The sequence below is a fragment of the Lutzomyia longipalpis genome, chromosome 2, assembly GCF_024334085.1.
Source record: "Lutzomyia longipalpis isolate SR_M1_2022 chromosome 2, ASM2433408v1".
Taxonomy (NCBI): Eukaryota; Metazoa; Arthropoda; class Insecta; order Diptera; family Psychodidae; genus Lutzomyia; species Lutzomyia longipalpis.
Genome location: NC_074708.1, coordinates 2,967,284 through 2,994,408, shown reverse-complemented (window position 1 = coordinate 2,994,408; position 27,125 = coordinate 2,967,284). Strand labels below are relative to the sequence as shown.

Here is a 27,125-nt window from a genome sequence, read left to right as displayed (position 1 = left end):
GTTCGTGCTTTGCAATGAGGAGGCAATTTTGCCCCGTGCAAGATTATCCAAAAGTGCCCACGGGTGGGGGGAATTTTGTGAGGCTACTCTATTATATATGTATGTAGGTGTTGGATATCTTCCACAAATAAAATGAGAGAAATTGAGATTATGCTGAGAATTATGGGAACAATCTTGATTTTTCTTCAGTGGTTTCTTGGGCAGAATTTTCTTATTATTGTGTTTAGGGTTTCTCTATTTGGTAGGTAGTTTAGAAAAGAAATTCCTTTTTTTTAAAGATAGGTGATGAACTTAGTCGGGCTTAAAATTTTAAGTCCGTTTTTAAGTCGATTGACCCCAAACAAATCTGAAAACAATCTCTAAGACGGTATTAAGGTTTTAAGTCAGTTTTTTAAAGTCTGACTTAAAGTAAAATAAAAAAAAATAATACAAAAAAAAAATTAAAAAAAAATAAAATAAAGGGCGTAATTCATTATACTCAGTCAGGCTTAAAATTTGAAGTACCTAGGTCTTAAGGCTTTAAGGTTTTAAGTAGTGAATTCCGCCCAAGAAAAGAAGCTTCAAACCGTCGCGTTAGAAAATTAACTAAAAAATTGCTTTATGGTGAAGATTAAAAAATATTAGAAGAGAAATTCCTACTTCTATTGAGCTTTCAAATTAATCAATTAAAAAAAAAATTATGTAAGAAAACGTTCCTAGCCCCCTGATGAAGGCCTCAATTCTTATATGAATTTATAAAAACAAATCTGAATTTTTCAATAAAAAGAAATTTAACTTCCTTAAGAAACCATTAATCAAAAAAAAATTCTCTTGATCTGAAAAATAATTGACAAGCTTAAAAAAAATCTGTCCCCATAATTTTCGAAGCACCCTTTCGCATAAAAATCATCCATATAGCGAGACTGGAAAATAAAACATTGGTGATTCCATCTATATTTGAAAAGTTCAAGTTTTATTTTCATTGGCATTTCAAATATTTTAATTTTTCCTGCTATAACTTTTTAATTTTTTTTTATATTACATTTTTATCATCATTTAAATATGTTTTTTTATAATCTCTAATCTTTCTTTTATTTTTTTTTTAATATAATTTATAAACTAATACAGTAATTATACATAGAAAAATAGTGTAGCCATTTTTTTTGTTCACTGGTAACTATCAAAGATATTTCTTTGGCGAATATTTTTTTCTCGAAATTCCTACAAAAATGAAAATGCGGAAAACAGTTTCAAAACTAAATGGCACTACATTTTACAATTTTACTCAATGAGAAATTATCACCCTGTATCATATTACAAATATATTTTTTGTCGTTTTTTTTATTCTTTAATCAAAAATCTCATTTATGCACATTTTTGCAAATTTTTGAAACATTTTCGGGATAGATACAAAAGAATTCCAGAGTGGTGTGAAAACAGCGATATATCGTATACAGAAAACTTTACTTTCTGACATCTATGAGGGGTGCATAAGATTTTTCATTACATAGGAACTTAGCAAATATATTTTTGTTTAAATTGTACTTGGAAAATTTTACATTTCTTATATATTATTAGAATATTTTTACATCATTTTCTTTTTCTTTTTAATTTATTTTAACATAAATCTGGAGTACAGTGATGTTTCGAACCTGACAACTGTTACACTTAAAGATTGTTTCGGTTAACGAATCTTTTGGATTTGTTTTTAAAGAAAAAATTGAATAATTAAACAGTTTACAGTTAAAAGAAAATTTATTTAAAAATGTCATAAAATCGTTTTTATTGAAAAGAAATTTTTTTCTCAAGATTTTTCGTTAGGAATTCTTTTGTACATTTTTTATGCAAAATAAATTTAAAAATTCTCACTTTGAGACTCAAAAAGCAACAACTAATTAAACACATAAATAAATAAATATAAAGTTTCTATATATTATTCATAGAGAAGTATTTTTTACGAGTTTACATTATTAATAATCTAATTCTTCACTTTTTCTTTCCTTCGTTAATTAATACCCGTTGTCAAAATTTTTCTTCTTTGAGTGTAATCGTAACGTAAATGTGTAAAAGGTATTTTTTTTTCTTTTCTACTTTTTAATGGTTGTTGTGTGCAAACATTTTTCTTTTTTTTTCTGTATTAAACTGGCGAATTTTGAGAGCTTCTTGCTTATTGTTGCTGCTGCAGCAAAAGTTGCTCCAATTCATCGGCTGAGCGCAGGAGGAAGGCTGCACTTTCCCTGTAGCCGGTCACCAATTGACGGACAGCATTCATTTCCGTTGGATTTAGCTTGTGCGACAGAATTGGCGGTCTCTGGGGTTGTTTCATTGACAAATCCGTGGGAACTGCAATGACAAATCATTTGTTAGAATTTTTGATTTCTTTTTTTTTCATTGATTTTCATTTGCAAGGAGTTTATTCGTTTCTGTAGGGGGAAATTTCTTAATTGAGCAGAAAATCAGGATACGCGTAGTTTTTTTTTAAATCAAAAAATATTGAGAAATAATCACAAAATTGTTTTATACAGGGACCTTCTGAGAAAATTTAGCTACGATTTGCTTCAAAATTCAAACAATGACGTCATTATTGTATTTTGTTGCAGCATTTGCGTCAATGCTTCTTGCATTAAAAGCACTAAAAGCACAATAATGACATAATTGTTTAAAATTTTGAGTAAATCTTTCACTAAAAACAACAATTAAATAATTATTTTATTCCAGAATTTAAAAAAATGAGTTAATTCAAAAATAAGAGTAAAAATTGAAATAGTTTTTTTTTGCAATTTAATTTGTAGGGAATATCATCATCAAAGTTTTCTCAGACAAACACTGATACCCTTTTCAATCAATACAGTTCAATTTCTCCCAAAACTCACCATTAGACTGCGTGTTGTTGTTGAAGAAATTCTGATAATTATTTGTCCGTGCATTGTAGGTGTTGGAATTATTACTATAGTCTGCACGATAAAGGGAATTTGTACTGATTCCATTCTCACTCTGTGTTGTGCTGCAAAATTAGTTGCAACATCATGATGGAGGAAAAAGATCCCATTAGCATATAATTTATGGCAATTTGTATTAAATTCAAAAGTATAAAAAATATATTTACTTTATGGTCTTAGTTTCTGTGACACTTGTTGCTGGTGCAGTTGTCTTCATAGATGCTGATGGCGTGTTTATGGCATCACTTTCCGTAGGTTTCATGATTGAGTAGTTAGCTATTGTCGTGTCAACGGTCTACAGCGTGAGGAAAGATTATTTTTCGTTGTTGTTTTATGAATGAGTTCAAAGGTATTTATAAATACAAAAAATTAATTATTTTCTTACCGTATTCACGGTGGGCGTTACATTCTGACTAATCGGTTCAAGCCCCAAACGCATCCGTTTTGCATTCATACTTTCATTTTCACATGCTAATGCCAATATCTGTTCCGCTTGGACTGATGTCAAATGTGCCGGGGTTGGTCGTGACTGTTTATGAGATGATTTTAATTATTTAAATTTATTCATTTTTTTGGGAAAAGAATTTAGGAGGGATTTTTTTTTCAAATGAAAAATTCAACAGAAAAAGAAATTCTTACCGTATTCTCCCAACCATCGCGTGTCTTCTTATTGCGACGACAAGACTTGAGGTATGTCCTTATTCTTTTGCGTGAACGTTCAGCAAATTCGGGAAATTGTCGCGTACATGAATCAATGATGGCTTGAATTTTCTCTTTGGGTTGCTTCGAAATTGGTATCATACGATCCAAATTTTCATCCACAAATAGTCGAACAAACATCTACAAAAGTTCGTGGGAAGTTTTTTTTTCAGTTTTATATTATTTTATTCTTAAAAGGCAATAAAACATGCTGAAAACCTACATTGAATGCCTTGAGACGTTCAGGATCTTGGGCATTTGCATCAATTCGGTCCTCTGAATCGTCCTCGGAGAGTTCATCATCGTCCTTTTGGCCCGACGAATTGGTCTCGTCCTGATTTTCAACCGGACTCGATGGGTCCACTCGTCCACTTGGCGACAATTGTTTCCCATTCATTGCAAGTGCATTTTGATATTGTGCCCAAAGTCCACCCACCATACCCAAATCGGGTCCTTCTGTCCCATTGCGAGCTGCAAAACATACACAACCACCAACAAGAAATCAACATTAATTCCATCCCCTATTCTCAATGCCAATTCCACTCTCATTTCTCAAATATTATTTTATTTTATTTATTATTTTATGTAAAAATCCTCGTGAGAAGCTCTACTTAAAAACTAAAATATATAAGTGAAAAGGCAAAATTTTCAAGAAAAATGGATGCAAATGAAAATAAAATCCAAAGAAATGTGCAAAATACGTGAAAAAGGGGAGGCAAAAAGGGCGTACAAAAAAAGATGTGAAGAAATTCGAATAAAGAAGAAAAAAAACAGAGTGGTGGAGGTAGAGTGATAAGTGTGATAAATAAAATTACCTGCATTGGAATTTTGATAATTCCACGCTAAAAGCATTAATTTTAGTTTATCGGCATCTTTCATAAGTCCTGAAATTAATTAATTTAAAAAAACGCCAATTTAGATGTTACGTAATTTATGTGGGTGCCAATAACTAAATAATGACCAATTAACCAAAAAAAATTAAAATGGAATGCATTTGTGGTAAGAAAAAAATGAAAGTGTTTGAGAAATTAGACGAGAAAATGAAAGAGATGGATGTTTCAAAAAAGAGAAGAAGAAGAAGACAAATAAAAAAGGCTGAAAAGCGATTGATTTTTCTTAAAACTGAGAATTAAACTCTTACCGGAATACGGGTCATCAGTATGAGCTGCCTCAGCTTGATCTGGATTAGTTGTAGTTGTGGTTGATGTTGAACCACCAGCAGATGTTGTTGCAATTGTTGGGGTTTCCTGGAAAAGAAGGAAAATATTTTCTTTTTGTGAATTTATTCTTGTCTTTTAAAATTAATTAATTTATTTACTTATAATTCTTTAAAAAAATATATTTGAATTTTTTTGTCTAATTGTAAGGATCTGGAGAAAATTTGAAAGTTTAACCGAAATGTCATTTGTCGTGTGAGAGAATTCAGTGAAGAACCTATCGCAAATGTTAGTTAATGATTCAGTTTCTTTTACTGTTTTTTTCTAAATTTTTTATTAAAAAGAATCTGAATTATTTATTCTGAAAGATTTTTTTTTAAATTCTTTTTATCTATAAGAAAAATCGTTTTTTTCGTTTTCTTTTTTTTTTCAACAATAAAATAGGGCCTGAAGAAGGTAATTAAATAATCGATTTATGAGTTATGTTACTTATTTTAGACCTAGCTACTATTAAATATATTCCAATTTTAGTGATTTTCACTTCAAAAATGTTTTTCAATGAACATAAATTGAGACTTTTAATGAACCTCAATATTTGATCAAATATTGATCAATTCTGTAATGATCTTTGAAAAGAAAATATTTATTTTCTGTTTTTTTTATTCTTTAGGAAATGTTCTTCTATTAAAAAGATTTTAATTAAAATACATTTTTGAGTAAAATTTATTAATTTTCCTATTCATTAAAGCTAAGCAAAATTCAGTACAATATAAGTTCAGAATTAGACCATGCTCCCCTAACGCTAAAAGAAAGCTTCTTTTTTGTGCTCCCCTGTGTAAATTTGGCGGAATATTTCTTTTTTTTTTTTGAAATATTTTTTCTTAAGAAAGAAAGAAAGAACATCTTGGGTGGAAATATGTCTCTCTAAAATGCAGAGAGCGCGCCTTCCACCCTCGCATAATGTCATCGTGAAAGAGGCTCATGTACGTGGGGCGGGCCATCCCCATTGCATGCGACAGTGATTATTATTTTCAATATTTCACACCCTCTATCTGTGCACTGCGGTGGTTCTTTTTTTTTCGTCATAGACGGTTCATTTTTTTCTTCTTCTTTCTATCCATTCCATAGCTATGAGCGGAGTATGGAGTGTGAGCTATGTGTGACCCTCTTTCGTGCGAGGACTACGAGAGAGCTTCACTGTATGGCATACAAGACTCCTCCGGCTTATGCGACTGTATACATATAGGTTGATATAAATATATAGAGAGGGTTTGAGACAAACTGAAGGGTACACTCTTCGTATTTGGGTGTTAGGCCATCGACCACCACCACCTACAACAACCATCGCACCCCCTTTTTCTCGTCACGGGCGCTTATACGAAGAGAGAAGTTCGTGCACAAGGCACCCCAAACTCAAACTCCCACACTCGTCACCCATCCGGCGCCGCCACCATCACCGGTGGTGGGCCCACACTGTTGGTGGGCTGGGTTGAGCGGGATGACGGGCGGGCGGGGGGGGGGGTTGTGGGATGGCGCTGCCATGGGTGAAATGAAGACAAGCTGGGCGGTTGAGTGTGGGTGGGTTACGGACGGAAAGTAGGATATTGCGGGAATGAGAAATCCCTCGGTGTTCTCCGTACCCAGAGAGCTCCACACCCACTCGCCGTCACCCCCGCTACCCATCACCACCACCCTGTAATGCTCTGCCTCACTGTACATAGAGGTTGGGAGTGCCGGATATAAATTTATATACATACATATGTATATAGGGAGGCTCTCTCAGTTGGGTAACCCGTATTTTTGTACACAAAATTTATATACCCCCCCCTCGCTATATATCTCCTGCTGTATAAAAATGATGCGTATATGTGGAATGGAGAATAGAAGAGAAAAAAAAACATATAATAAAAGGAAAGAAATCAATTTTTTTTCTTCTTCCTCCTCTTTACCCGCCAATGCTATGTATGTCGAAAAAAAAAGAGTGCAATTACTTAAGATCCCCGGGGTGGGTGTCACTGTGACTGGTTGTGCAGTAAAATAGGGGATGATTGGAGCATATGTATGTATGTATATAGTTCGGGGAAGAAGAAGTATTTAGGAGAGGGTGGGAGGTAGATGATGATGGTTAATACGAAAAATTTGAACGGCAATGTGAAGCAATTCACAGACAGAGTGAGTGGAAGAGAGAAAATGCAAAGGGTAGCAAATGATTGTTGTCGTAGGTGGGTGCCGAATGGTGCCAATAGTATCTTGGGGTTGTTGAGATTCTCCTTCTTGAGGAACTATAAACACACCATATATGAGATGGGTATACCACTTTATGTTATTTGCTCTACATCTCTCTCCCCTTTTCCCACTCCACTGTGTACCCCTCACAACCTGACTCCTCATCCATGTTCTCATAGATGATACATAATGTATATATGTAGAGATGGAGGATGCGTGGGTTTGGGGGTTGAATTCGAACCACCCCCACAAATCTCTTCTCCCTCTCTCTCTATCTCTCATTTCCTCTACTTCATCCCCTTTCACCCATCCTGTTGTACTTCCACCCCCAACATCCAGTACCACATCACCACCCTCTCCCCGTTGCCACCGCTATCGTCATCCCGAAAATGGGGTTTCTACTAATAATGTTCCATTTCGTTGTCGCTTAGAGAGCAATGCGTTTACTAAATGTGTGGTTATACTGTGCTACACACAGCCCTGTATTTATGTATGATAGAAGAGGAACAGATAGTGGTAAAAGGGTGGGTGGGTGGTGTATGGGACTATCCGACCTCCCCCCCCACGCCGCACAACTCTATACTAAAATCCACCTCACCACCCACCTCAACCATACTCAAACAGCACTAGAGAGTGGCGTGAGTTTTCCAACTAAAACACTGCCAACGTCGAGGAGGGTATATGCGGGGGTTCACAGCATAGAGCACAGAGAGAGAGAGAGGGGTGGTGGTGTGTAGGTGGGATTGGGTTTGTTCTATTTTGCGCCATGAGCACTATGAATACTACATACACACACCAAACCCAACTAGCGCGGGGTATGCTTTGGGCACCCGAGGGGGGTGGCTGGTACAAAAGGGGTATGAGTGAGGGGTACAACAAAAAGGTGCGGAGGTGAAATTTATTCTCAAAATACTCATGGCTCTGTGTGAGCTCTTGTTGCGGGGGTTGTGAAAAAAAAAGAGTCACTTCACATATCGAGGAAATTTTCACTACCACCCCCTCATCCGTTTTTTTTCCAACTCTAATTTTCCTCCCCAAAAATTCTCATCCCTTAAAATGTACGAAAAAAAAAGATTTTATGGTTTACCCCCCCTAAACCCTGTTTAGCTGTTATAATTTGAAATGAAATGAAATGAAAGGAAAAAACCTCCGCATTGTTGGTTAATCCCAAGAGTTGAAATATGTTCTTTTTAGTACATACATATAAGTTGTGTTAAATTAATAGAATTTTTATTACTTATTAGTAGTTAAATTTTTCTTTTTGATTTACCTTATGAAGGAGTACAGCGGCTTTGCGTTTTGCTGCCATCTCCAAACTTTACTTGATGTTTGTGCACAATTCACAAAGAATTCAACAATTAATTTATTCTTTGCTTTTTTTCTCTCGATTTACACAATGAAAATTGAAATGACTAAAACACCACAATGGTCCGCAGAAAAAAATTGTGTATGTGGGAGGATACAAATTGACAAGAAGTGAAATTGCCCAATTTGGTCAAACACTTGAAAATGTACTCGAAAAGCACCACCACTTGTGATGTTACTTGTTCGGAGATCAGCTTTTGACTGACCAAATAGGAACGTGTGCTTGGCGTTTATACCCCCAAAAAGCAGGAGTGTAAGCAGCGAAGGAAACCGACATAGTCTCTGCCATTGGGAGAGAAACAAATACCACACCATCGGGGTTGTGTAGAGCGAAAGCACGAAACAGGGGGCGCCACACAGGGAGGGGTGCTCTCTGCTCATGGTGTGTATACGACGGGGGATGTAGGAAGTGGTGGGTGGATCTTATCAAAAAGGAAGGGAAGGAAAAAAAAACACCAACCCAAGGGGTAGGTGCCGTGAAGGGAACCCGGTGATTTTTCTTGTCTTTTTTTTTTTTACTTCTCTCCTTCCTGCCTTTCTCCTCTATGCTGCGGCACTGTACACCATCACCCTCATCCAGTACACCCTCAACCCACCCCCATGCCATCCTGTTCGTCATTCACGGTGGTAGTGGTGGTGGAAAAGGCACTTGAGGGAAAATTCTCTCACTGGAGTGCAGTATACACCCCCATAAAGGGTGTTAGGGCCTTGGTCCATGTCGTTTTCTGTGCGCTTGACGCCTCACACAGGGGTATGGGGTGGGTATACGTTTTTAGGCACCCCACCAAGTCTTATGCTCGCTCTCCGCTCTCTGCACTTCACCTCCCATCCTCCACCGAAATGAAACCTCACCCGCAGTCACCACCCCCCAAACCCATCGCTCTGAGCGGTCTTGCACAACACACAAGTATAGTATTTGATGTTATATAGCATCTTCTGGTAACCGCATGATATAATATGAGAGACGTTGGAAATGTTCGAAGTTTATCATAAAACAATTTTTTTTTCAAAACTTCTTTTAATCTTTCAAAAAAATAATTTACTTCGTCATCACTAACTCTTATTATCTAATTCATCTTACTTATTTAATCTGTAGATAGAGATAGAAAATAGTTGAAATGTGATTTTTCAATTCCTATAAAAAATGTCTGGAAGAAGGTTTAACGATAGAAAATCGGCAAATGTCACAAGAAACGTTAAACGTTAGAAAAACGTCAAACGTTAAAAGAATTTTTTAACTTTAATAACCCTAAATGTTAAAAGAAACGTTTAACGTTAGAAAACTTAGAAAAGAAACGTAAATCATTAAGAAAAAAACCTAAACGTAAAAGAAACGTAAAATATTTAAAAGAAACATCAAAATCCGCCAAACGTTAAAAAATAGTGTCAGATAACTATAAATTAATTTGTCACAAGCTGCTAATTTGAGTGCAGTCAGCTGTTAATATGAATTAGTGGTTTTAATCTTCATAAAACTTTACTTTTAATTTGTTTTAACTCAATTTTGAGAATTCTGACTACGTTCTCATGAGAAACTTCACAGAAAACTTACCAGATCATTAACAGATCTTAAATCTCAAATATTAACACAAAAACATTGAAAAATAATAATAAAAATATATAAATGTTAATTATTTGAAAATAAATGAAGGGGAAATAACATAAAGGGCATATAGCAACAGTTAAACGAGCTTTCAAAGTAACCCACATCACCGTGTATGCTTTAGGAGTTTTAGGGTGAAAAATAAAAATTTTCACATTTCTTTTTTTTTCTAAAACCCTTATAATTGTGGGAAACTCTCAGCTATATCGGTGGGGGAAAAGGTCCTTTTTAGTCAAACTGCGAGAGCTACTAACTTGATCCTCATTTTGGCCATACACTTCTTCTTTGCTCTCTCTCACTCTCTCCTGGGAAATTAATACCACATACTTGTCTTATATGTCTATATGGATTTTTTTCTGTGGTTTTGCTATATAGCATGAATTTCGTAAGAATCATATTGGAACCCTGTGGGTGTTGGATGGTAAAATGAAACTCGTTTGTGAGGAATTCTTACATCCCCTTCGTGTCAAAGGAGGGGCCCTTACGAGGGGTGCACATAAATCTATTGAGGATACGATATCCTATATCTATATGCATGTATATCTATACATATCTCTGTGGCTCATGGTATATTATACATACATAAGTATAAGTACATATAGTAAGCTAAAATCCCTCAGTCTCCAAAGGCATGAGACATTCTCAAACTTTATCAATTTTGTGTGTTGGAAAAGAAGGACTTGGAATTCTTGTTGAATTTTATACAAAGTGCAAGTTTTCTCGGTTTTATATGTGTGTTGTGCACAAGATACAATTTGTGGCTAAGTCACTTTATGCAGTATATGTGATGGATTTTGTTGTATGGTAGTATATTTAGTATAGGTACGTATAAATTGCTGAAGAATGTTGTTTCGAACTATATGAGTTGCGGATGCAGATTTAATAAGATTTTTTTTAGCTGAGACTTTTTCTAACGAATCAGATCTTTTGGAAAATTAAAGATTTTGATTAATTATTCTTATTTTCTTTAAAGAAAATTATTAAAATAGAATTAGAAATAAAGGAAACAACGTCAGGTCTGTTAGGTCTGTTTATCCTAAAGAAAACTAACAACTACACTGGGATCCTCTATCGCTAAATTAATTCTTCTTTAGATTGAACCCACAAAGAGTTCAGAAAATTAAGGGTAAAGTGGCGTCAGAAAGAAAAAAAAAAGTTTGAGAAACGACGAAATGTCCATTCCCTCCCTTAGAAGAACGAAATGCTGTTAGACTTCGAATATACACACAGAAAAAAAAAGAAAGCCCACCCGTTCATATAACCCCCTCCGGTGATGATACGAAGAGAGAGGCAAAGGAGAAGGGTTTTGTGGGTGGGTGCGTTACCCTCATTTCTTGCCCGGTTTCCACCCTTTTCTGTTTTTCATCCACCGCCACTCGCACGGACCAAGAAAGGAGCGAGGCTTTGTACTTTGTGGTGTTTTGGGATGCCTGAAATGCTATGTGTATGCTATATACCAACATATACATATATGTATGTAGTAAACTCTTGCTTTGTATACTATCATCGAATATAAGTTATACCCCCACGTCACTTTGCTGAGAGACACAGCGAATATACCCACACCCCCCCGCCTGCCTGCCGCTTTTGCTTTTGATGCCTCACAGTAATGTAACAAAGCACACCCTCAACCCTCCCCTGCACCCCTCCCACAGCCTGTGCTTTTCCTCAAAACGACCCCCCTTCCTGGCCCCCGCTGTATCTCAACCCCTACACCTCCGGCTGTACACATTTAGACATCTCTCAGAGCCCAGATCGATGGGAAAACCCACCCTCGGCTACCACTTGGGAACACCATCCTGTTAAACATATTTTACGGGTTTTTCTTTTTCTCTCTCTCTCCCTTCTTTCTCTCACCCATCTCTCTTTTATTCTTTTCAATGCAAAATTTCAATCTAAGATGGAAAATGTTTTTTTCTCTCACTTTTTTTCTTCTTCATGAAAATTAGAACTTATGCGGAAAATTCGGATAAATTAATTGGAAAAATATTTTTTTTTTTGCAATTTTCCTCCTGTGAATGTTTCTCTCCAACTATAAGACAATACGTCGTCGTTTGAATGATGCTTTCGCAAATACGATAAATCGTGGAAAACAATTTCATCTCAACGAACCACTTGAACTCCTCAAGTATACCATATATACATATCAGTGTTCTCAAAACGTAAACGCCTGAAATGGTACATGCAACAGGTTCTTAAGAGGTATAAGGGATAAATGTGAAAAAGATAAATCAGTTTTATTCAAATGTGCTTCTCAATGGAGTGTGTTAAAATGCTTTAGTTAAGGATTTGTGTGCTTATATTGAGTCTTTGCTATATATACTATGTATGTTATGTATAGGAATTTCACGGTGGTGATCTCCACACACTATATCAACGAGATACACCACAGAGTGGATAACGGGGGGAAAGGGGAATGTTGTGCCATGTACAAATTAATCATAACGTCGTCTTTCCATCGGATGCCAACATCACAGTGGATGCGACAGGGGAGAAATATTTTTTCTCAATAATTTTTCTATTTCGCCCTCTCAAGATGGCTGCGAATTTATCGTCTGTTGTTGGGGGGTGTAAGAAGGATGATTCTACTTTTCTTCTTCGCTCCTCTCTGTTTCATCCTCCGTGCATGGCCCGGAGATTCGGGGCCGGGCGGAGGTGGCAATGTGGGTGGATTTCGGTAAAGGGACCAAGGGGGTTTGATGGGGGGGAGATGAGGAGGATTCTCGGAGAGTCGGGTTTGACTGTGGGTTTCCGCCCTTGCAATGTCTCTACGTTATTTACTGGTATGTGGAATGGATCAAAAATAACTATATGGATACAACACATACAATATTTCCTCCATATCACAGCTCTAACAATATATATGTATGTATATAATCAACAACATATATATCCACCGACTACCCAATTCACCCATACTGCGCTCAAGGGTATGCGGGGGCCGTGTGCTGGGGGCCAAACACACAGGGGTTTGGTTTGGGCCTCAATGGTGGTGGTGGTGGTGGAATGAAAGGAGCGGCAGTGCCAGACGAGTACCCCCGGAGAACTTGGTCGATATATCGGCGTCTCTTGTGCTTGATGTTGAGTTGCAAGGGAAAATATTCTGATGATGGTAAACTTCTCTCCATACACTGGCGGAGGTAATCTACTTGCCCATCCCATCACCCAATATTACCCCTCAGAGCTCTCTCGCCCACATCCCCTCATTCCACAAAAACTCTGTTTTACTTCCCTTTAGCAAGAAGCGTCTGCTATAGCTTCTGTGCTCCGCTATGCCACCGCTTTCAGCATCCAACGCTCCTTCTATATCATACATACATATATATTTTATCCATGCCACAGTATACATCCCAGTTCGCAGCATATTAAAGACCCACCTCCCCCCCATCGTTTGCTTCCCCCACACTCTTCCCGTCTTACCGAAAAACCCACCCACCATCGCCTTTTTGCATTTTGGGAAGAAAATTCACTCGTCTCCGCGTGATGCTGGCGTCAAACGCAACCTCCTCACAGCAAGGAAACCCATAAAGGGTGCCTCACAGGATCAACTTTGACGTCCTTTTCCAACAGATCGCTATGTGGTGTTGTATTCTATTCCAAAAGCACATTTATCGATTTTCCCAAAAGGAAAATTCATTTAAAGAAAAAATATTAAAGATTAAAAAAAAAAATTGGAAATAATTTTTAGCGAGTATTTGTTTGTTGTTTTATGCTCAAAAAGATTGAAAGACTTATGTAAAAAAATTATTACAAAAAAAAAATATTCTTTTCCCAATTAGAAATCATAAATATTCGGTTTAGAAGTGAATAATTTGGGAAATATTCGTAATATTTTGAAAATTTTCATATTTATTATTATTGGTTTGTCAGATTTCAATTCCAAAAAATTACAAATGTATAGGTAAAGAAAGAGTTTAGATCTTTATTGGACAACTTTGTGTACGAAAAAATATAACTTGGAGAATTTTCTTTAAGAATATTCGCAAAATTCAAGGGGAGTTTATCTGAACGAAATTATTCGGATCTTCGGATGATTCTCCAAGAAAATTCAAATATTAGTCTCATTCTAAAAATGTTAAATTCAAGCATAAAAAGACTTAAATCAACCCAAGCGGATAAATCCGGGGATTTATCCCGGATTGGGATTTGGTTTTCTGTCCCAAAACAACAAAGGTTGAGGAAAAAAACTTTTAAAAAAATCATTAAAGCCTAAAAAAAAGGACTAAATTTGAACTGAAGAATAGTACCTAAATTAATGTTAAAAAGTAGTAAATTGAATCCTCAAAGAGATTTAATTGAAACCAAAAAGTCCTAAATACGTTTTTGGATCTCTTTCGGTTTTTAGTTGTTCGGTTTTTAGCAATACAGTCATACCCCATTTTATCAAGTCTTGGTTAAACTCTTCTCACCCATTAATTTTAATGAGTAAGAAGAGTTTAACCAAGACTTGATAAAACGGTGTATGATTGTATATGTTCATTCTTAAGTCAAATATTCAAATTTTCGAAAATATTCGGATGATTCGACTAAAAAATCAAAATATTCGCTACCCCTTGGCAAAATTTAATGAATTTTCTACGAATTTATTTGGTGTAGTATTTGAATATCAGTACACAAAATTATTGAACCCATTCGATAAAAATTTATAGATTACAGTTGTTCCACGTAACGTCGAATCGAAAACGTTGAAGAAGAAAGGCTTTTTAAAAAGCCAAAAACGGAAAATATTAACTAGGTGATAACTTGTTTAATAGTGCTCATAAATAATCAAAAATAATTATTTTCTAAGTCTTTAAATCGACTGAGAAGGATAATAACATTCTACTTCGAGGCACTACTGTAATTTAACTAAATCTTTGATGCAATGTGTTCATTTTTTTTCTTAAAGGTTAAAAAGCAATTTAATTAAGTTTACTGTTCTGTGGTAAGAATAAAAACTAATTCCGCAATAAAATAAGTCTTATTTTTCGTTGCAAATTCTAAGAATAGAATATTATTTACGAAACGTATACCTTATTAGGCTCCTATAAGGGATTGTTTTCCATGAATATCCTCGATTAAATATATAGGTACGATTTCCAGAAAATAGTTTTCCTAATGTTGTATAGTTATTTAGGACAAAGAAAAAAAATATTGATTTATTTTTTCCCACAAGTAACTTAATAAATTCCAAATTGATAGATAATATATAATTTAATACTCCTAAGTGTAGAATATTTTTAAAACAAAGTACAACGAATATGATATAGAGAGCTCCATAAACCCATTATAGTTATTGCAAGATTGATTAGGATAGATGGTTGTTTTTTTTTGCTCCTTTCCTTTTAGTAGTACAATGATAGTTTTTTTTTTGTGTAAGAGGTTTGGCAAGGAAGGAGATATGTACGTACGTATTTATTTTTCTTTCTCTGTTATGCTCATAATCTCCTGGATGTATAGAGAAAAATGGAAACTTGTGTAGCACATGGAGGTATCCCCCTTAGCTCTCTCTCTCTGCGTTGAGTGTATATCCACTCATTTTAGTGATGGTGCACCCATCCAAAGACTCTATCCAACATTTCTGATATAGCACCATACCCAGAGTGATACGTACATACATATATAGCATACATCCATACATATATGGCGTAGCGACGCTGCTCAGAAGCGAAACGGGAATTGTGTGTGGGTGGGTTTGGTGAAATTAAGATGAAGAGTGTGAGATGCCAAGGGATAGAGGGGTGGCAGATATAGGGCCAGAAATACCACCGTCACATAGTGTGAGAGGTTTGGGATGGTGCTTGCTATACGGAGAAATTGTTGGTTATATGTATACACAGCGCTTCCTTTTGGATCTACCCCGCCCTTTGCTTCCCGCCCGTCGCCACCGCTCTTCCTCCACACCCTGCCGTCTTCATATTTTCCCATCCCCCATCTAATTGTTCCATTCCATCTATCTATCCGTCCCCATGATGGCGCTGTATTTTCGCCTCCACCCACACGGCACCGACGAGAACACTGGCAGAGCGGAGAACACATAGATGAGAAAGAGGGATCCGACTCCGGGGGTTTGCGGGGGATGAGTTTGGGTTTCCAGTGTGCCTGTCCCTATATACAATATATAAGAGAGTAGAGCTTCCACACAAGCCTCCCACTTCTCGGGCTAAACCCAAACTCCGCAATGCTATACCACCCCCATACGTCGTCCCTACTTTTGCCACACCACCACCCTCACCCTCACCCACACCCCTCGGCACCCCATAACAAAATTCTATACTGTCTTCACAACGTGGCAGAGACTCGCCCTCAGCGTTTCGGTAGGAACATTTCCAACAGGGTGATACTATTTATTTTATTTTGTTGGAATTTTCTCGTGGAAATTTTCTTCGATTCTTTATAAAATTCACGAAAGATTAATTTAAATATGAGGAGATTAATTGATTTTATTATGATGGGAAAATTTAATTTCCTTTGTGGAAAATTTATAGAAGTAATTTGAGGTAATTTTCCAAAGAAACAACATTTTGAGTTCTATTGTTATATTAGTTTTCTCTATTATATATTTTTATTTCATTCCCTGAATTAGATAATCTGGAGGTTGAAAATAATAAAATTTTATGGATTCATACGTGAAATGACTTTTTAACCTTTTCTATCAGAAAGAATTTACTTTATTTCATTATTTTTCATTAGAAAAGAAAAGGAATTTATTCAAGCATTGGTGTTCCATTCATTTTTGAATGAGCTCCTTTAATTTTCATTTTTACCCTTTCACGTCTGACTGAATTATGGCACATAAAAAGACACTCATCTACGAACTCGAAATGGGGTTTTAGTGATTTATTAATTCTATTTAGAAAAATTAGAAGATTTTAACATTTTTTGCCCGTGTTAACATAACACTTTGATCCCAAAAGTGTTAACATTTAAGGATTAACCCTTTCAGGTTCACAATCAATCTAGCGAGCTGATTGAACTAGAAATATTTTTTTAGAGTTCCTTTGAGCTCAAATAAGACATTTTTGGCAAAAAATCCCAACTAAAAAATTTTATTTTTTTCGTCCTTCCTGATTCTGTGAGTCCTTGGGGATGTCTTTTAGTGGTAATAAAATGATCAGGGATTGTATAGTCATAATTTTGAACTAATTTGGATTCAATTTTCCAAATTAATTACAAAATGAAACATTTTCAAAATCGAGCCTTTGGGTCAGCATATGATCCAATGGATCTGAAAGGGTTAATTTACAAAAAAGAAAAAAAACAGTGAATACTGTGATGTTAATTGATAAATTATTAAATATACAAATAATTAAATAATTTATAATGTTAGAGAAATATTAACTTATGGGGTGCACCCTGTATTCGATATATCTCTAAAAGGAGGAACATGACGAAGAAGAAGAAGCAAGAGGCCTGGAGAGAGGTGGAGTACCAAGTTGCCAGGAACCCCCGCATAAAGTATAGAACTTTGTAGTACAGATATAGTGAAACCCAGTAGGGAATTTCGGTGTGGGTGATAGTGGGGCGGGGATGTCGGTGGTGGTAACGGAAAAGGAGCGGTTCTTGAGGGGGTTGGTGGCGGAAAGTGTGGGTGAGTGAAGAAATATCAAGGAATTGTATAAGGTTGCCACAGTGGGATTGCAAAAGGTGATGGTATATCAAAATTGTATGTGGCACTAGAGATTCAAAGGTGGGTGGAAAATATTTTTCCTCTATTGTTCTCCCCACTTTTAATTCCCTCCCCACACACCATCAAATGGCACAACCACCGCAGATCAATAAGAAAGGCTTTTGGTTGTACGATTTTGGGCTTTTTTTCTTGGGGGTAAAAATGCGACACTGCTTTTATTGGCATCAAAGATGCTCTTTGAGTATGAATTTTTGGGGGGAGCGTGGGGTGTGATATGTTATAAAAATTATTCGGGAATGATATCTTCATGCCAGAGTGAGAGAAGGAGATTTTTTTGGATGCTTCTCATATATGCTATACGCGGGTGGGGAATGAATCATAAAAACTTTCCTTGGTACGACCCAACCCTTGGTTGTGCCACATCAAAATTATTTGTGTGAATGTGTGGCTCTGTGCAAAAGGGATAAAAGTGTTTTGGGGTGCTCAAGCTATGGGTTTTCGTGAAGCACACACAGACCCTCGTCAATCGGACAGTTCCTTTTTACCCCACACCCCCCCCTCAGGGCAACGTTTTGCCAAGCTACTAAACTATACTTATATAGAGTGGAATGGGTGGTTCTATATAGGATTCGTCTATATAGAGCAACACAGAGTGTACTAGAGAGAGGAATATAGGAGTGGAATCAGCAAGAGTGGGTGATGCTTGGGTATGAGCACTGTGTGGGGGGGAGGAGGGTGGTTGAGAAACACATCAGCAGGGAGAAGGAAAATGGGAAAAAGGGCGATGGGATAGCGTCTGAGGGACAGGAGGAGGTGGAATACACTGAATAGGAGTCTCCTCTTGTGCTAGAATTCTGTGTGGCAGCCCCCTTTTCGTAAGACATCCCCATGGAGTGGTGGTGTGAGATGACATTTTCAGAGAAGCAGACACATATATAGCGCACACAGTATAGAAACAAATACTTCTATCTATCTTCCACCAGAGCGGACCCACCTCCCTCCTTCTTCCCATGCCCCCTAAAGAACTTTACCATCTTTATGGCAAAAGTCTCGGAGAAAATGATACTTTTTCCTTTTCTTCTCTGTCTCCTTGGAAAATCACACCAAATGCAAAAATTCTAACCGATTGCTTCACTCTCAATCATTCCCTTTTACTACCCCCATATACTACATACATATATGTTGTTCCCTATCCCATATCCATAACCCCGATACTACCATCATGTCCCTGTAAAAAACAACGACGAAGGAATCATATGATAGAGGAGAATGTATAATCTAAAGGCCACATGATGATATGATTTACTTCGCATGTCCGAAAACACTGTTTCTCCGGCATGTACGGTGAATTGTATTCAAATTATATATCATACATACCTAACATACAACATTGTATATAATACAATGCAACAGGTGTGAAGATATATTTTATGAATTTGCCACTTCTTCCCTCTATTTTCCTAAACATTTGCCTCTTTCTCCCTTGATAAAATGCTATTTGAGGATTTAGTTAAATATTCATCAAATGGTGTGATTATTTAATTGCACACCGTAAATTATGGGTGAATAGTTAAAAGCTCCTCAAAAGTGACTGGGTATGAGAATCTTTAATTACAACACAGGCATGTACACTTATATTCATTGCAAGGGGCTATACACAACAGATAAATGAAGCATATAAAGTGAAGGGTTTGTTACTCAACTAAACCCTCACCCACACACCCACACACCTCCCCCCCCCCGCACCTCAAAATGCCTTTCAGACTTTCTAAACAAAAAGGAAGTGTAGTGCCTGCAATGCAAAATTGAAATTTCGGAGGAAATTAAAAGCAGACATAAAAAGGATTCATATTAGAATTCATCTCAACCCTCCTTATCCCGCATAACACATCCCTCCAACATCATGAGAGTGGTGTGGTACGGGGGGCCAGTTGATGAAGGGTGATGAGCACGTGATGAATGTCTCTTTTACAAAATCTACATAGACCATCATCAACTTTCCGCATTGAGTATATAATAGCTCCTCTATACTTTGTGGTTTTAGTATAAAGTTTCTAATTTTTGAATGAGGATAGCCGAGATTGAATGGATTACCGGAACTATGTTAATTATTAAGATTTTTTTTTCACATTTTAATAAATTTTTAGGGGTGAAAAGTATTCTACTTTTAGCATGAAGGAAGAATCTGAATCTGATCTAATAAAAATCGAATACTTCTTAAATCATTTTGACCTAGATCTGGGACTATTTAGGGCTGTATTTTAGGGCAGTTTTAAAAAATATATTTCACGTATTCTTATTGTTAAGAAATAGAGAAAATTTTACAAAAATATAAAGGAAAAATTCATGTATTTACAACCCCTAGAGAAAATCAATTTTGGATTCAAATTAAGGTAAAAATCTGTAAAAATTTGAACAAAACAAATCTTATTCTAATCTTCCTATTATTCTAATTTTTGTTTCTTTTTTAACGATAACTTGTAAATTGTTTTTCTAGAGAATTTTTAAATTATAAAGCAAAAGTCTGGGCTTATCTGGGTTAATTTTTTGATGTATTATTAAAAATATTTATTTTTGGTATTCAATTATTAAAAAAATATATGTTTTTCTATTTTAGAAAATCTTTCAGATATTTTAATTAAAAATTCTGTGGTTTTGTTAAGTGCTTTTAACATAATTAAAACTAGTATAAATACCTTGAAAATATTTTCTACGAGAAGCGTAATAAATTGTTACTCTTGTCGAAATTTTTCAAAAAAAATTTTTCATTTTTTTTATCTATTTTGTTTAAATAAAAAGATCAGAGAATAAGGATTTTTTTTACAAAGAATTAAACTTTTCCTATAAACAAAAAATAGGTAAAATTATTCTTTTTTGTAAAATTCCGAAAGATGAATTAATTTGAATAAATATGCTTCACATAGCCGATAAAGGGTTAATAAAGGAGATTAGAATTTAAAAAAAATAGAAAAACTAAAATTTTAGTATTCCTTTCAACGAATTAAAAAAATAATAAAAAATAAAATATCAGTACTTACCAAATCATCAATTCTGAGGGCATCTTCATCACTCAGCCCCATACTTCGGGTTAGTTTTAAGTAGGTGGATGTAATGGGATCATTTGATCGAACTGTAGCCATAATGTTTGTAGTTGAGATCTTTGTGCTACTACTTTTCAATGCAGATGATTTGTCAGCCTCTTTGCCAGCTAGGGATGTGCATTGATTATTTTCATTTCCATTCTGAGGGTAGTTGTTGTAGCGCTTCTTCGGTGGTGTGGTTTTGCAGGGATTTTTCATTTCAGTTGTGATTTTTTCATTAGGCAGCAGTAGTGCTAGTGCTAGGGAATTTAATGCACCGCTCTTGGGGTCTTTATCTGCATTTGCGGCGGTGACGGTGGTGGTGGGTGGTTTCATGGGGAGATGATTTTCACGGGATGTCCTCAAATTGTCGCTCTGCTCGGCCACGAAGGTGGCTGAGGAGGGTGTTTTTGGTCGGTTTGAGGTATCGTAAAATGCTTTCAGGAGATGATAGTATTCGTATAGTTGGCTCCCAGTGATGCTGAAGTGGTCCATCATGTTAGTCATCCCATTGGCAATATTGGCGGGATTGGGTAGTTGAGTGTCTTTGTCCGGGCCCGTGTGGTTTTTCCCCTGTTGATCCGATTTGACTTTGTTGTATTCCACCAAAATTCTCTCCTCCCAATCAATAGGCTGTTGAACTGCACTTGACGAATTGGTTGATTTCTGCTCGGGCCGTGCATCCGTTTCACTTTCAGCCACATCGCGATTCTCTCGCTTCTCTGACCCAACTGCCTGATTGTTAATTAATAATCGATTGCCGGACGAATTTGTCGCTGATTGGTGAGGACTGTCACATTCACTGGGACTCTCGGCATCATCCAGGCGCAACGGGGAGTATGGCGTTGGGAGCTTTTTGCACACCACGCAGCCAGAGAGGAATTTTGTGACGGCCTCCCGGGGTAGGAATGCATACGACTCTGTAATCTGCGTGTGGAAGGTGGATTTATAAATTAGTTTATTCGGCGGAAGTTTGAGGGAATAAAATATTTTGCCACTCACAGTTCGGTATGTTCGCTTCTGCCCAGCATGCCTACCAGAACGTCCGCCCAGGCCAACATGAACGCCAAAAATTATGTCGAAAAATAGTTCAACTATTGCTACGCGTCTAAATAGCTGAGGAGCTTCCTGCAAAAGGGGAAAATTCATTGCATTTTGTATTAATATTTCGTAGAAATCTTTATATATTTATTAAATATGAAGAGTTTAATGGGAAAAAGGAGCGAAGGATAGAAAAATTAAATACCGTTTCAGAGGGTGAATAGGGTCGATTTTTGTGTTTAAGCTTGTAAGTTCATTTTAAGGGATGAAGACTAGAGTAAAACAAATATCTATGGCTCTAAAACATTTATAACTTAAGTCTTAATGACTCTATTCAAGCTATTTTATTCGCCCTTTCACGACTTTAATGGCCATGAAAAATTTTAGAATTAGAATTATCTTAAAAAAAATAATTTTCTTCTGAACGGGTATTAATCCGATAAAAAATATAGTCATATGTTCGTAATTCATATCTAAATGCGTAAATAGCGTTAAAAATACATAAAATATATGTATATAGATTATAAGTTATTTATCTGAATTATTCGGAATATTGATACATATTCGGTAAGAACGTTGAAATATTCACCAGATAAGCACCCCTTGATGATTTCTTTTTAGTTTTCAAAACTATTAGAGCATCCAAGGAGTTTTCTCAGTTTTCTCTGCAAGAATTCTGACTTGTGAAATAGTTTCAAATGATTTTAATTAAATCACTGAAGTCATGAAAGGGTTAAAAGGAACATAGAAAGGAAGAAAATCTCAATGAAAAAGTCTTTTGAGAGCTCATCCCTTATAACTGGTGAGCATAAAATTGTCTACATTCAGGCAAAACTAAATCCACATTCATGAGATTTATCCTATTTGATTCCAATTAGCCAAAACTCCTTATGTTTGGGGTGTTAATTTGTGAAATTAGCCAAAGGGAAGAACACCGTGAAAATGTGTGCGTGTGTGGGTGTATCCTATTAAGTATATTTTTAATAATTATTTCTAATTGAATTTCCAACTGCGTCTCTGTGAGGCACCCTAATTTTATTTTCACTTCTCCTATGTTGTGTGTAGCCCCTCAACCATGATGGGACATGCAAGTGGGATTGTATATCCCTCCTGGAACGCTCCCACTTTTAATGGATTTGATTGTGATTCCTACGATGGTGTGTGTGCGGGACATTTCGCGTTTACAGGGTAGAAAAAAAAGAGGAGGAAAGGAATCAGTCGGAATTTAATTCTCTCCTCATCTCCCACTTGGGATGTTGGAGAAAATGAAATTACACCACACCCCATCCATATCACTTGGTTGGGTCTTTGATATGCTCCCGAAAATGGATTTTTATGAAGAAACTTTCATGAGTCCAGGAGCGGAAATTTTTTGGGTGGGTGCGCTCTGCTAGGGGATTGACATGGGGGTGGCGGGGGAGGTTGGCTCATGGAAAAAGCGGGGCGTGTAGGGGAGCGGTATTGGAATTAAAGTTTAATCCAGCCCTGATGGTATTTTTGTTACATAGCCCAGCAGTGGAATAAAGTTGATATGAAGGGGACCGATTGTCTGTGTAGGTTGTGTGGTGCACAGCACATAGAGCTATGATGGGACAGGGGTACATGGTTCGCTTTGGAGTCGTCCATTTACCCAACCAGCCAGCCCTTTAAAAAGCACCACACAAATGCCAGGTTTTCCCAGTATGGTCCATATGGTGCTTGTGTATTGGTGTGTTTGTATTTCAAAAAAGAGAGGGACTATCTAAGGGGCAAATCAATCATACCAATTGATGGACATTTGACTTTAACGTATAGCTTATTGATTAATTTTATGGTCTTTTATCAAAATTTCTTGAAATTCTTCCTCAAATCTTTCAGTTTTGCAAATTTTAAAAAGATCTTTATATTTTTGATTATTTATGTGACACTTTTCCGTCATTGGCGTCAATTGAAGCAAGAGGGGTTAATTTAAACATCCGTCTAAAAATGCTTTTTCAGCAATAAAACTAGAAGATTAAATTAAATTCATGATTATATCTATAAGAGAGGGATCTCAACTCATAAGATGAGTTCCTATTCACCCTTCCTACTAATTACATTAGGTAATATTAATTTAACAAAAAATGAAAATATCGACTGAAATGAATCGATTTGTGCTACAAAGAAACTTTCAGATTAATTTAAAGATTTCACGAAAATTATTCATTCAGAAGAATTCAAAAATAATCTTGAAAAACCTATGTTATGAATTTATTTTCCAAATAAGAAATATTCCCATCACGTACATAATTCAATGCAATGACACACCCCTTGGGAAAATCTGCAATGGGACAGTGCGGAGGCAGCATGGTACGAGGGGGTGGGTGGGGTGAAAAACTTTTTTGATGAAGGCACAAGGAGCGGAGGAAAGATTAAATTGGAAATAGAGGAAAAGCTGGATGTGTTGAGCGAGAAATGTTTTTCATATCATGGGGAGAGAGAATTTTTGGGAAATTAATGTGGCGAACCTTTGTGAAATTTGGGACATAGAGTAAGCAATGCTTGTTGGGCTTCTCCACCAGGTCCTTATTCAAGTTGAGATCTCCTTTGAAGTCAACTGGGCGCTCAGTTGTGAAACCTAAAATCGATTAGACGTCCTGATTTAAGCATCATAAAACTTGGAGGTTGATGAATATTTTTTTGCCATTTTACCTTTCGCCTTTACCCAAAACCTAAATTTGGAGCTGTCCGGATTGTTGGTTTCCTGCCCAGAGAGGGTCTTAATTATCCTCGCCTGCTTACGCAATGTGATTGTCTTTGTTTTAGCTAAGTCACCATACGTCTTTAGGACCCACGGTTGGTACAACTGTTGGGGATAAAAAAAAAGTCCAATAAGTAAAATTTTCTTTAACTTCCTAAAATTCTCTTTACAATTTATTCGATAATTGAGATTTCTTGATAAAAAATCGTTCTTTTTTGTAAAGAATTTCCAGAGAAAAATTATTTATTATTCTTTATTTTCGTAAGTTACAAAAAATCATTAAAAAAATTTAAGAAAAGCGAGAAAAGCATAAGAATTAAATTTTGATTTCAGTTTTCTTTATGTAACTAATCTTTAAGGAAATTAAGCCCAGAAAATATTTCTTTTATCCAATAAAAACTATAAGAAAATTTCTCTTTTGTTAACCCTAAAACCGTTACAATTCTTACGTGTTTTTCTTATTGAGTGAATTTTGAAATATTCTTAAAAATCAAAGAAAAATAATATTTATATCTTAAGTAAAATCGCGCGAAAAATAAATCGGATTTAGACCATTATAACATATTTTGCTTAATCTTCGAACAAACAAAGATTACATTTTCTTTTCCGTTAAAAATAAATTCTTTATCACAAATATTTCACAATTAAAAAGAAAAACAGCTAAAAAGCTTTTTTAAAGCTGCACTTTGGGGGTGAGAAAAAGTTGATGGGAAAGCACATTGTGTTGAGTTTTCTTTAAATTTATTTACATACCTCAATCATCTTTTCTCTGTGGGTATCATATTTAATCTTCTTGCCACCACCGGAGCAATCATCGGTGCAGTTATTGTTGGCTTCATTTCCATCGCACTCCTCGTGCTTCCTCTTGCGTCCACCATCGTCCGCGCCATTGCTATTCCCCGTGGGTGGTTGCACCGTCGCGCTAATCTCAGGCTGTGGGTGGCACACTTTGGCACACTCTTGACTTGTTGATTTGTCCGTTGGCACCATTTTCAACACAGCATCACTCTCGGTACATTCTCGCGGTTCATTGTTCGAAAATCCATTGAAGCACGTATCTGTGGCCGTGGGATTGTGGCTCCTCAGCCGTTTGGTCATCATTGCCAAAATGTCGCCACACATACACACTGTGCATTTGCTGCCACCCCCCAAACAGAACAAGGAGGATGATGACGCAAAATGTAACTCTTCACCGCAATTGTCAGCCACCAACTGAATTGGATGTGATTGTAAATTTGGCGAAAAAGTCCACGCAACGGCGGGCATGAAGAAACGAGAGAAGGGCGGTGAAATGCATTCGAATCAAAAACATACATATACAGACAAGGGTGAGTGAGGAATATGCGCATGGGGAAGGTCTCTCGGTGCTCATCTCTCCTGCCGATGTGCTGCCGTACAAGTATTCCCCCAAAAGAGGACGCCGAAGTTACCCTCCTGTGTGCTCTGTGCGAATGTTTACACACAATATATAGCTATTTCCAAGTCATACTCAAGTTCCTCCCTACTTCGGGCATCAGGCACGAAAAGGAGCGTATGAGAGGACGCTAACACAGCATGGGGGCATGAAAAGACACGTGGTTGTGTGCCTTCGCCTTAAAGGGCAACTCACGATATATACCTCACTATGCTATGCTACATATCTTTTTGCATATATATTCCACCACCCCAAAAAACTATATATAATCCTCGCACATTCATTCACATCCCTTTTTCACGCATGTGTGTCATTGTTGTAGTTGTGAGATTCTCTATTACCTTTAGAGGAGACTTTAAGGATGCGAAATAGGGGCAGTGGATTGGTAATGATTCCACACAACACGCATAATTGGTGGTCTCTCGCTCTCTGCCTCTATGTACTTATGTTGTCTGCCAACAACAAAATTGGGTGAATCCAAAATCCCCAGGCGTAGGCAATTAAAAGGAAATTTTCCAACTCACATTATCACTTTCAATTTGCACTCAATTTCCACCCTCACACACACACACATCAAACCCCACATTCCCGTAACTTCTTCGCAACATAACTCTTCACATCACCCTTATCGAGGATGGATGAACAATTACATTAAGATGCAGGGCAAATGGGAAATTTCTGTTGCAGAAAAGGACACACCGAAAGATGTTTGTTCTGCAGCAGCAGTTGGACCAACCAGTTTTAAAAGGACAACGACGACAACTTTCATGGTCCAGTCCTGAGACTGTGGCCAGTTCATCTTCCAAAATATCGACCTTCATTCGTTGGATGAGATCAAAGGTACATTTAAAGAGTTTTCTCTCATCCCTTGACCCTCAACGTTCCCATGAAAGGATGTTGCACAGCAAGTTAGCGCAAGTATTAGTTTATTGTACAGGATTCTGGATAGTTTGAAAAGGACAAATAGTTGAGGAATTCATAAGATCTTATTTGTTGGCAATTTTTTCTTAAGAATTTACTCTGCGATTCGTAGCGTATTTGGTGAATATGGTTAGAAAAGAACTTTCTTCCAATTTTGTAACACAAGGGATTTTCCTAATTCTTCTTTAAGGAAATCTTTACAAATTGCATGAAAACAGAAACCAAGCCTAAGAAAAATGTTTCTTTATATTTTTCTTGATAATCTTAGACTAAAATTCGTTCCTTTTTTATACAAAAACACTAAAAATGTAAAAGAATATGAAAATTTTAAGAATTTTGCATTTCAAAATTTAAGCTTTTTTCGTAAAATAAC

General features: G+C 36.4%; 1 protein-coding gene across 2 annotated transcripts; it reads right to left on the bottom strand.

Moving 5' to 3' along the window:
• Window positions 1-924: 924 nt before the first annotated feature.
• Window positions 925-25,664, bottom strand: LOC129788612 (uncharacterized). Of its 2 annotated transcripts, XM_055824821.1 has the most exons (13): window positions 25,171-25,664; window positions 24,369-24,522; window positions 24,185-24,294; window positions 21,660-21,785; window positions 20,616-21,584; window positions 4,759-4,864; window positions 4,433-4,501; window positions 3,841-4,088; window positions 3,558-3,758; window positions 3,304-3,447; window positions 3,086-3,213; window positions 2,853-2,983; window positions 925-2,322 (listed from the first exon to the last, which is right to left on the bottom strand). In XM_055824821.1, exons 1-13 carry the CDS (start codon window positions 25,537-25,539, stop codon window positions 2,147-2,149), a joined length of 2,931 nt encoding a protein of 976 aa, XP_055680796.1. In that variant the 5' UTR covers window positions 25,540-25,664; the 3' UTR covers window positions 925-2,146. The 2 variants fall into 2 exon arrangements, with proteins under 2 accessions (XP_055680796.1, XP_055680797.1); XM_055824822.1 differs by lacking the exon at window positions 4,433-4,501.
• Between the last annotated feature and the right edge of the window lie 1,461 nt (window positions 25,665-27,125).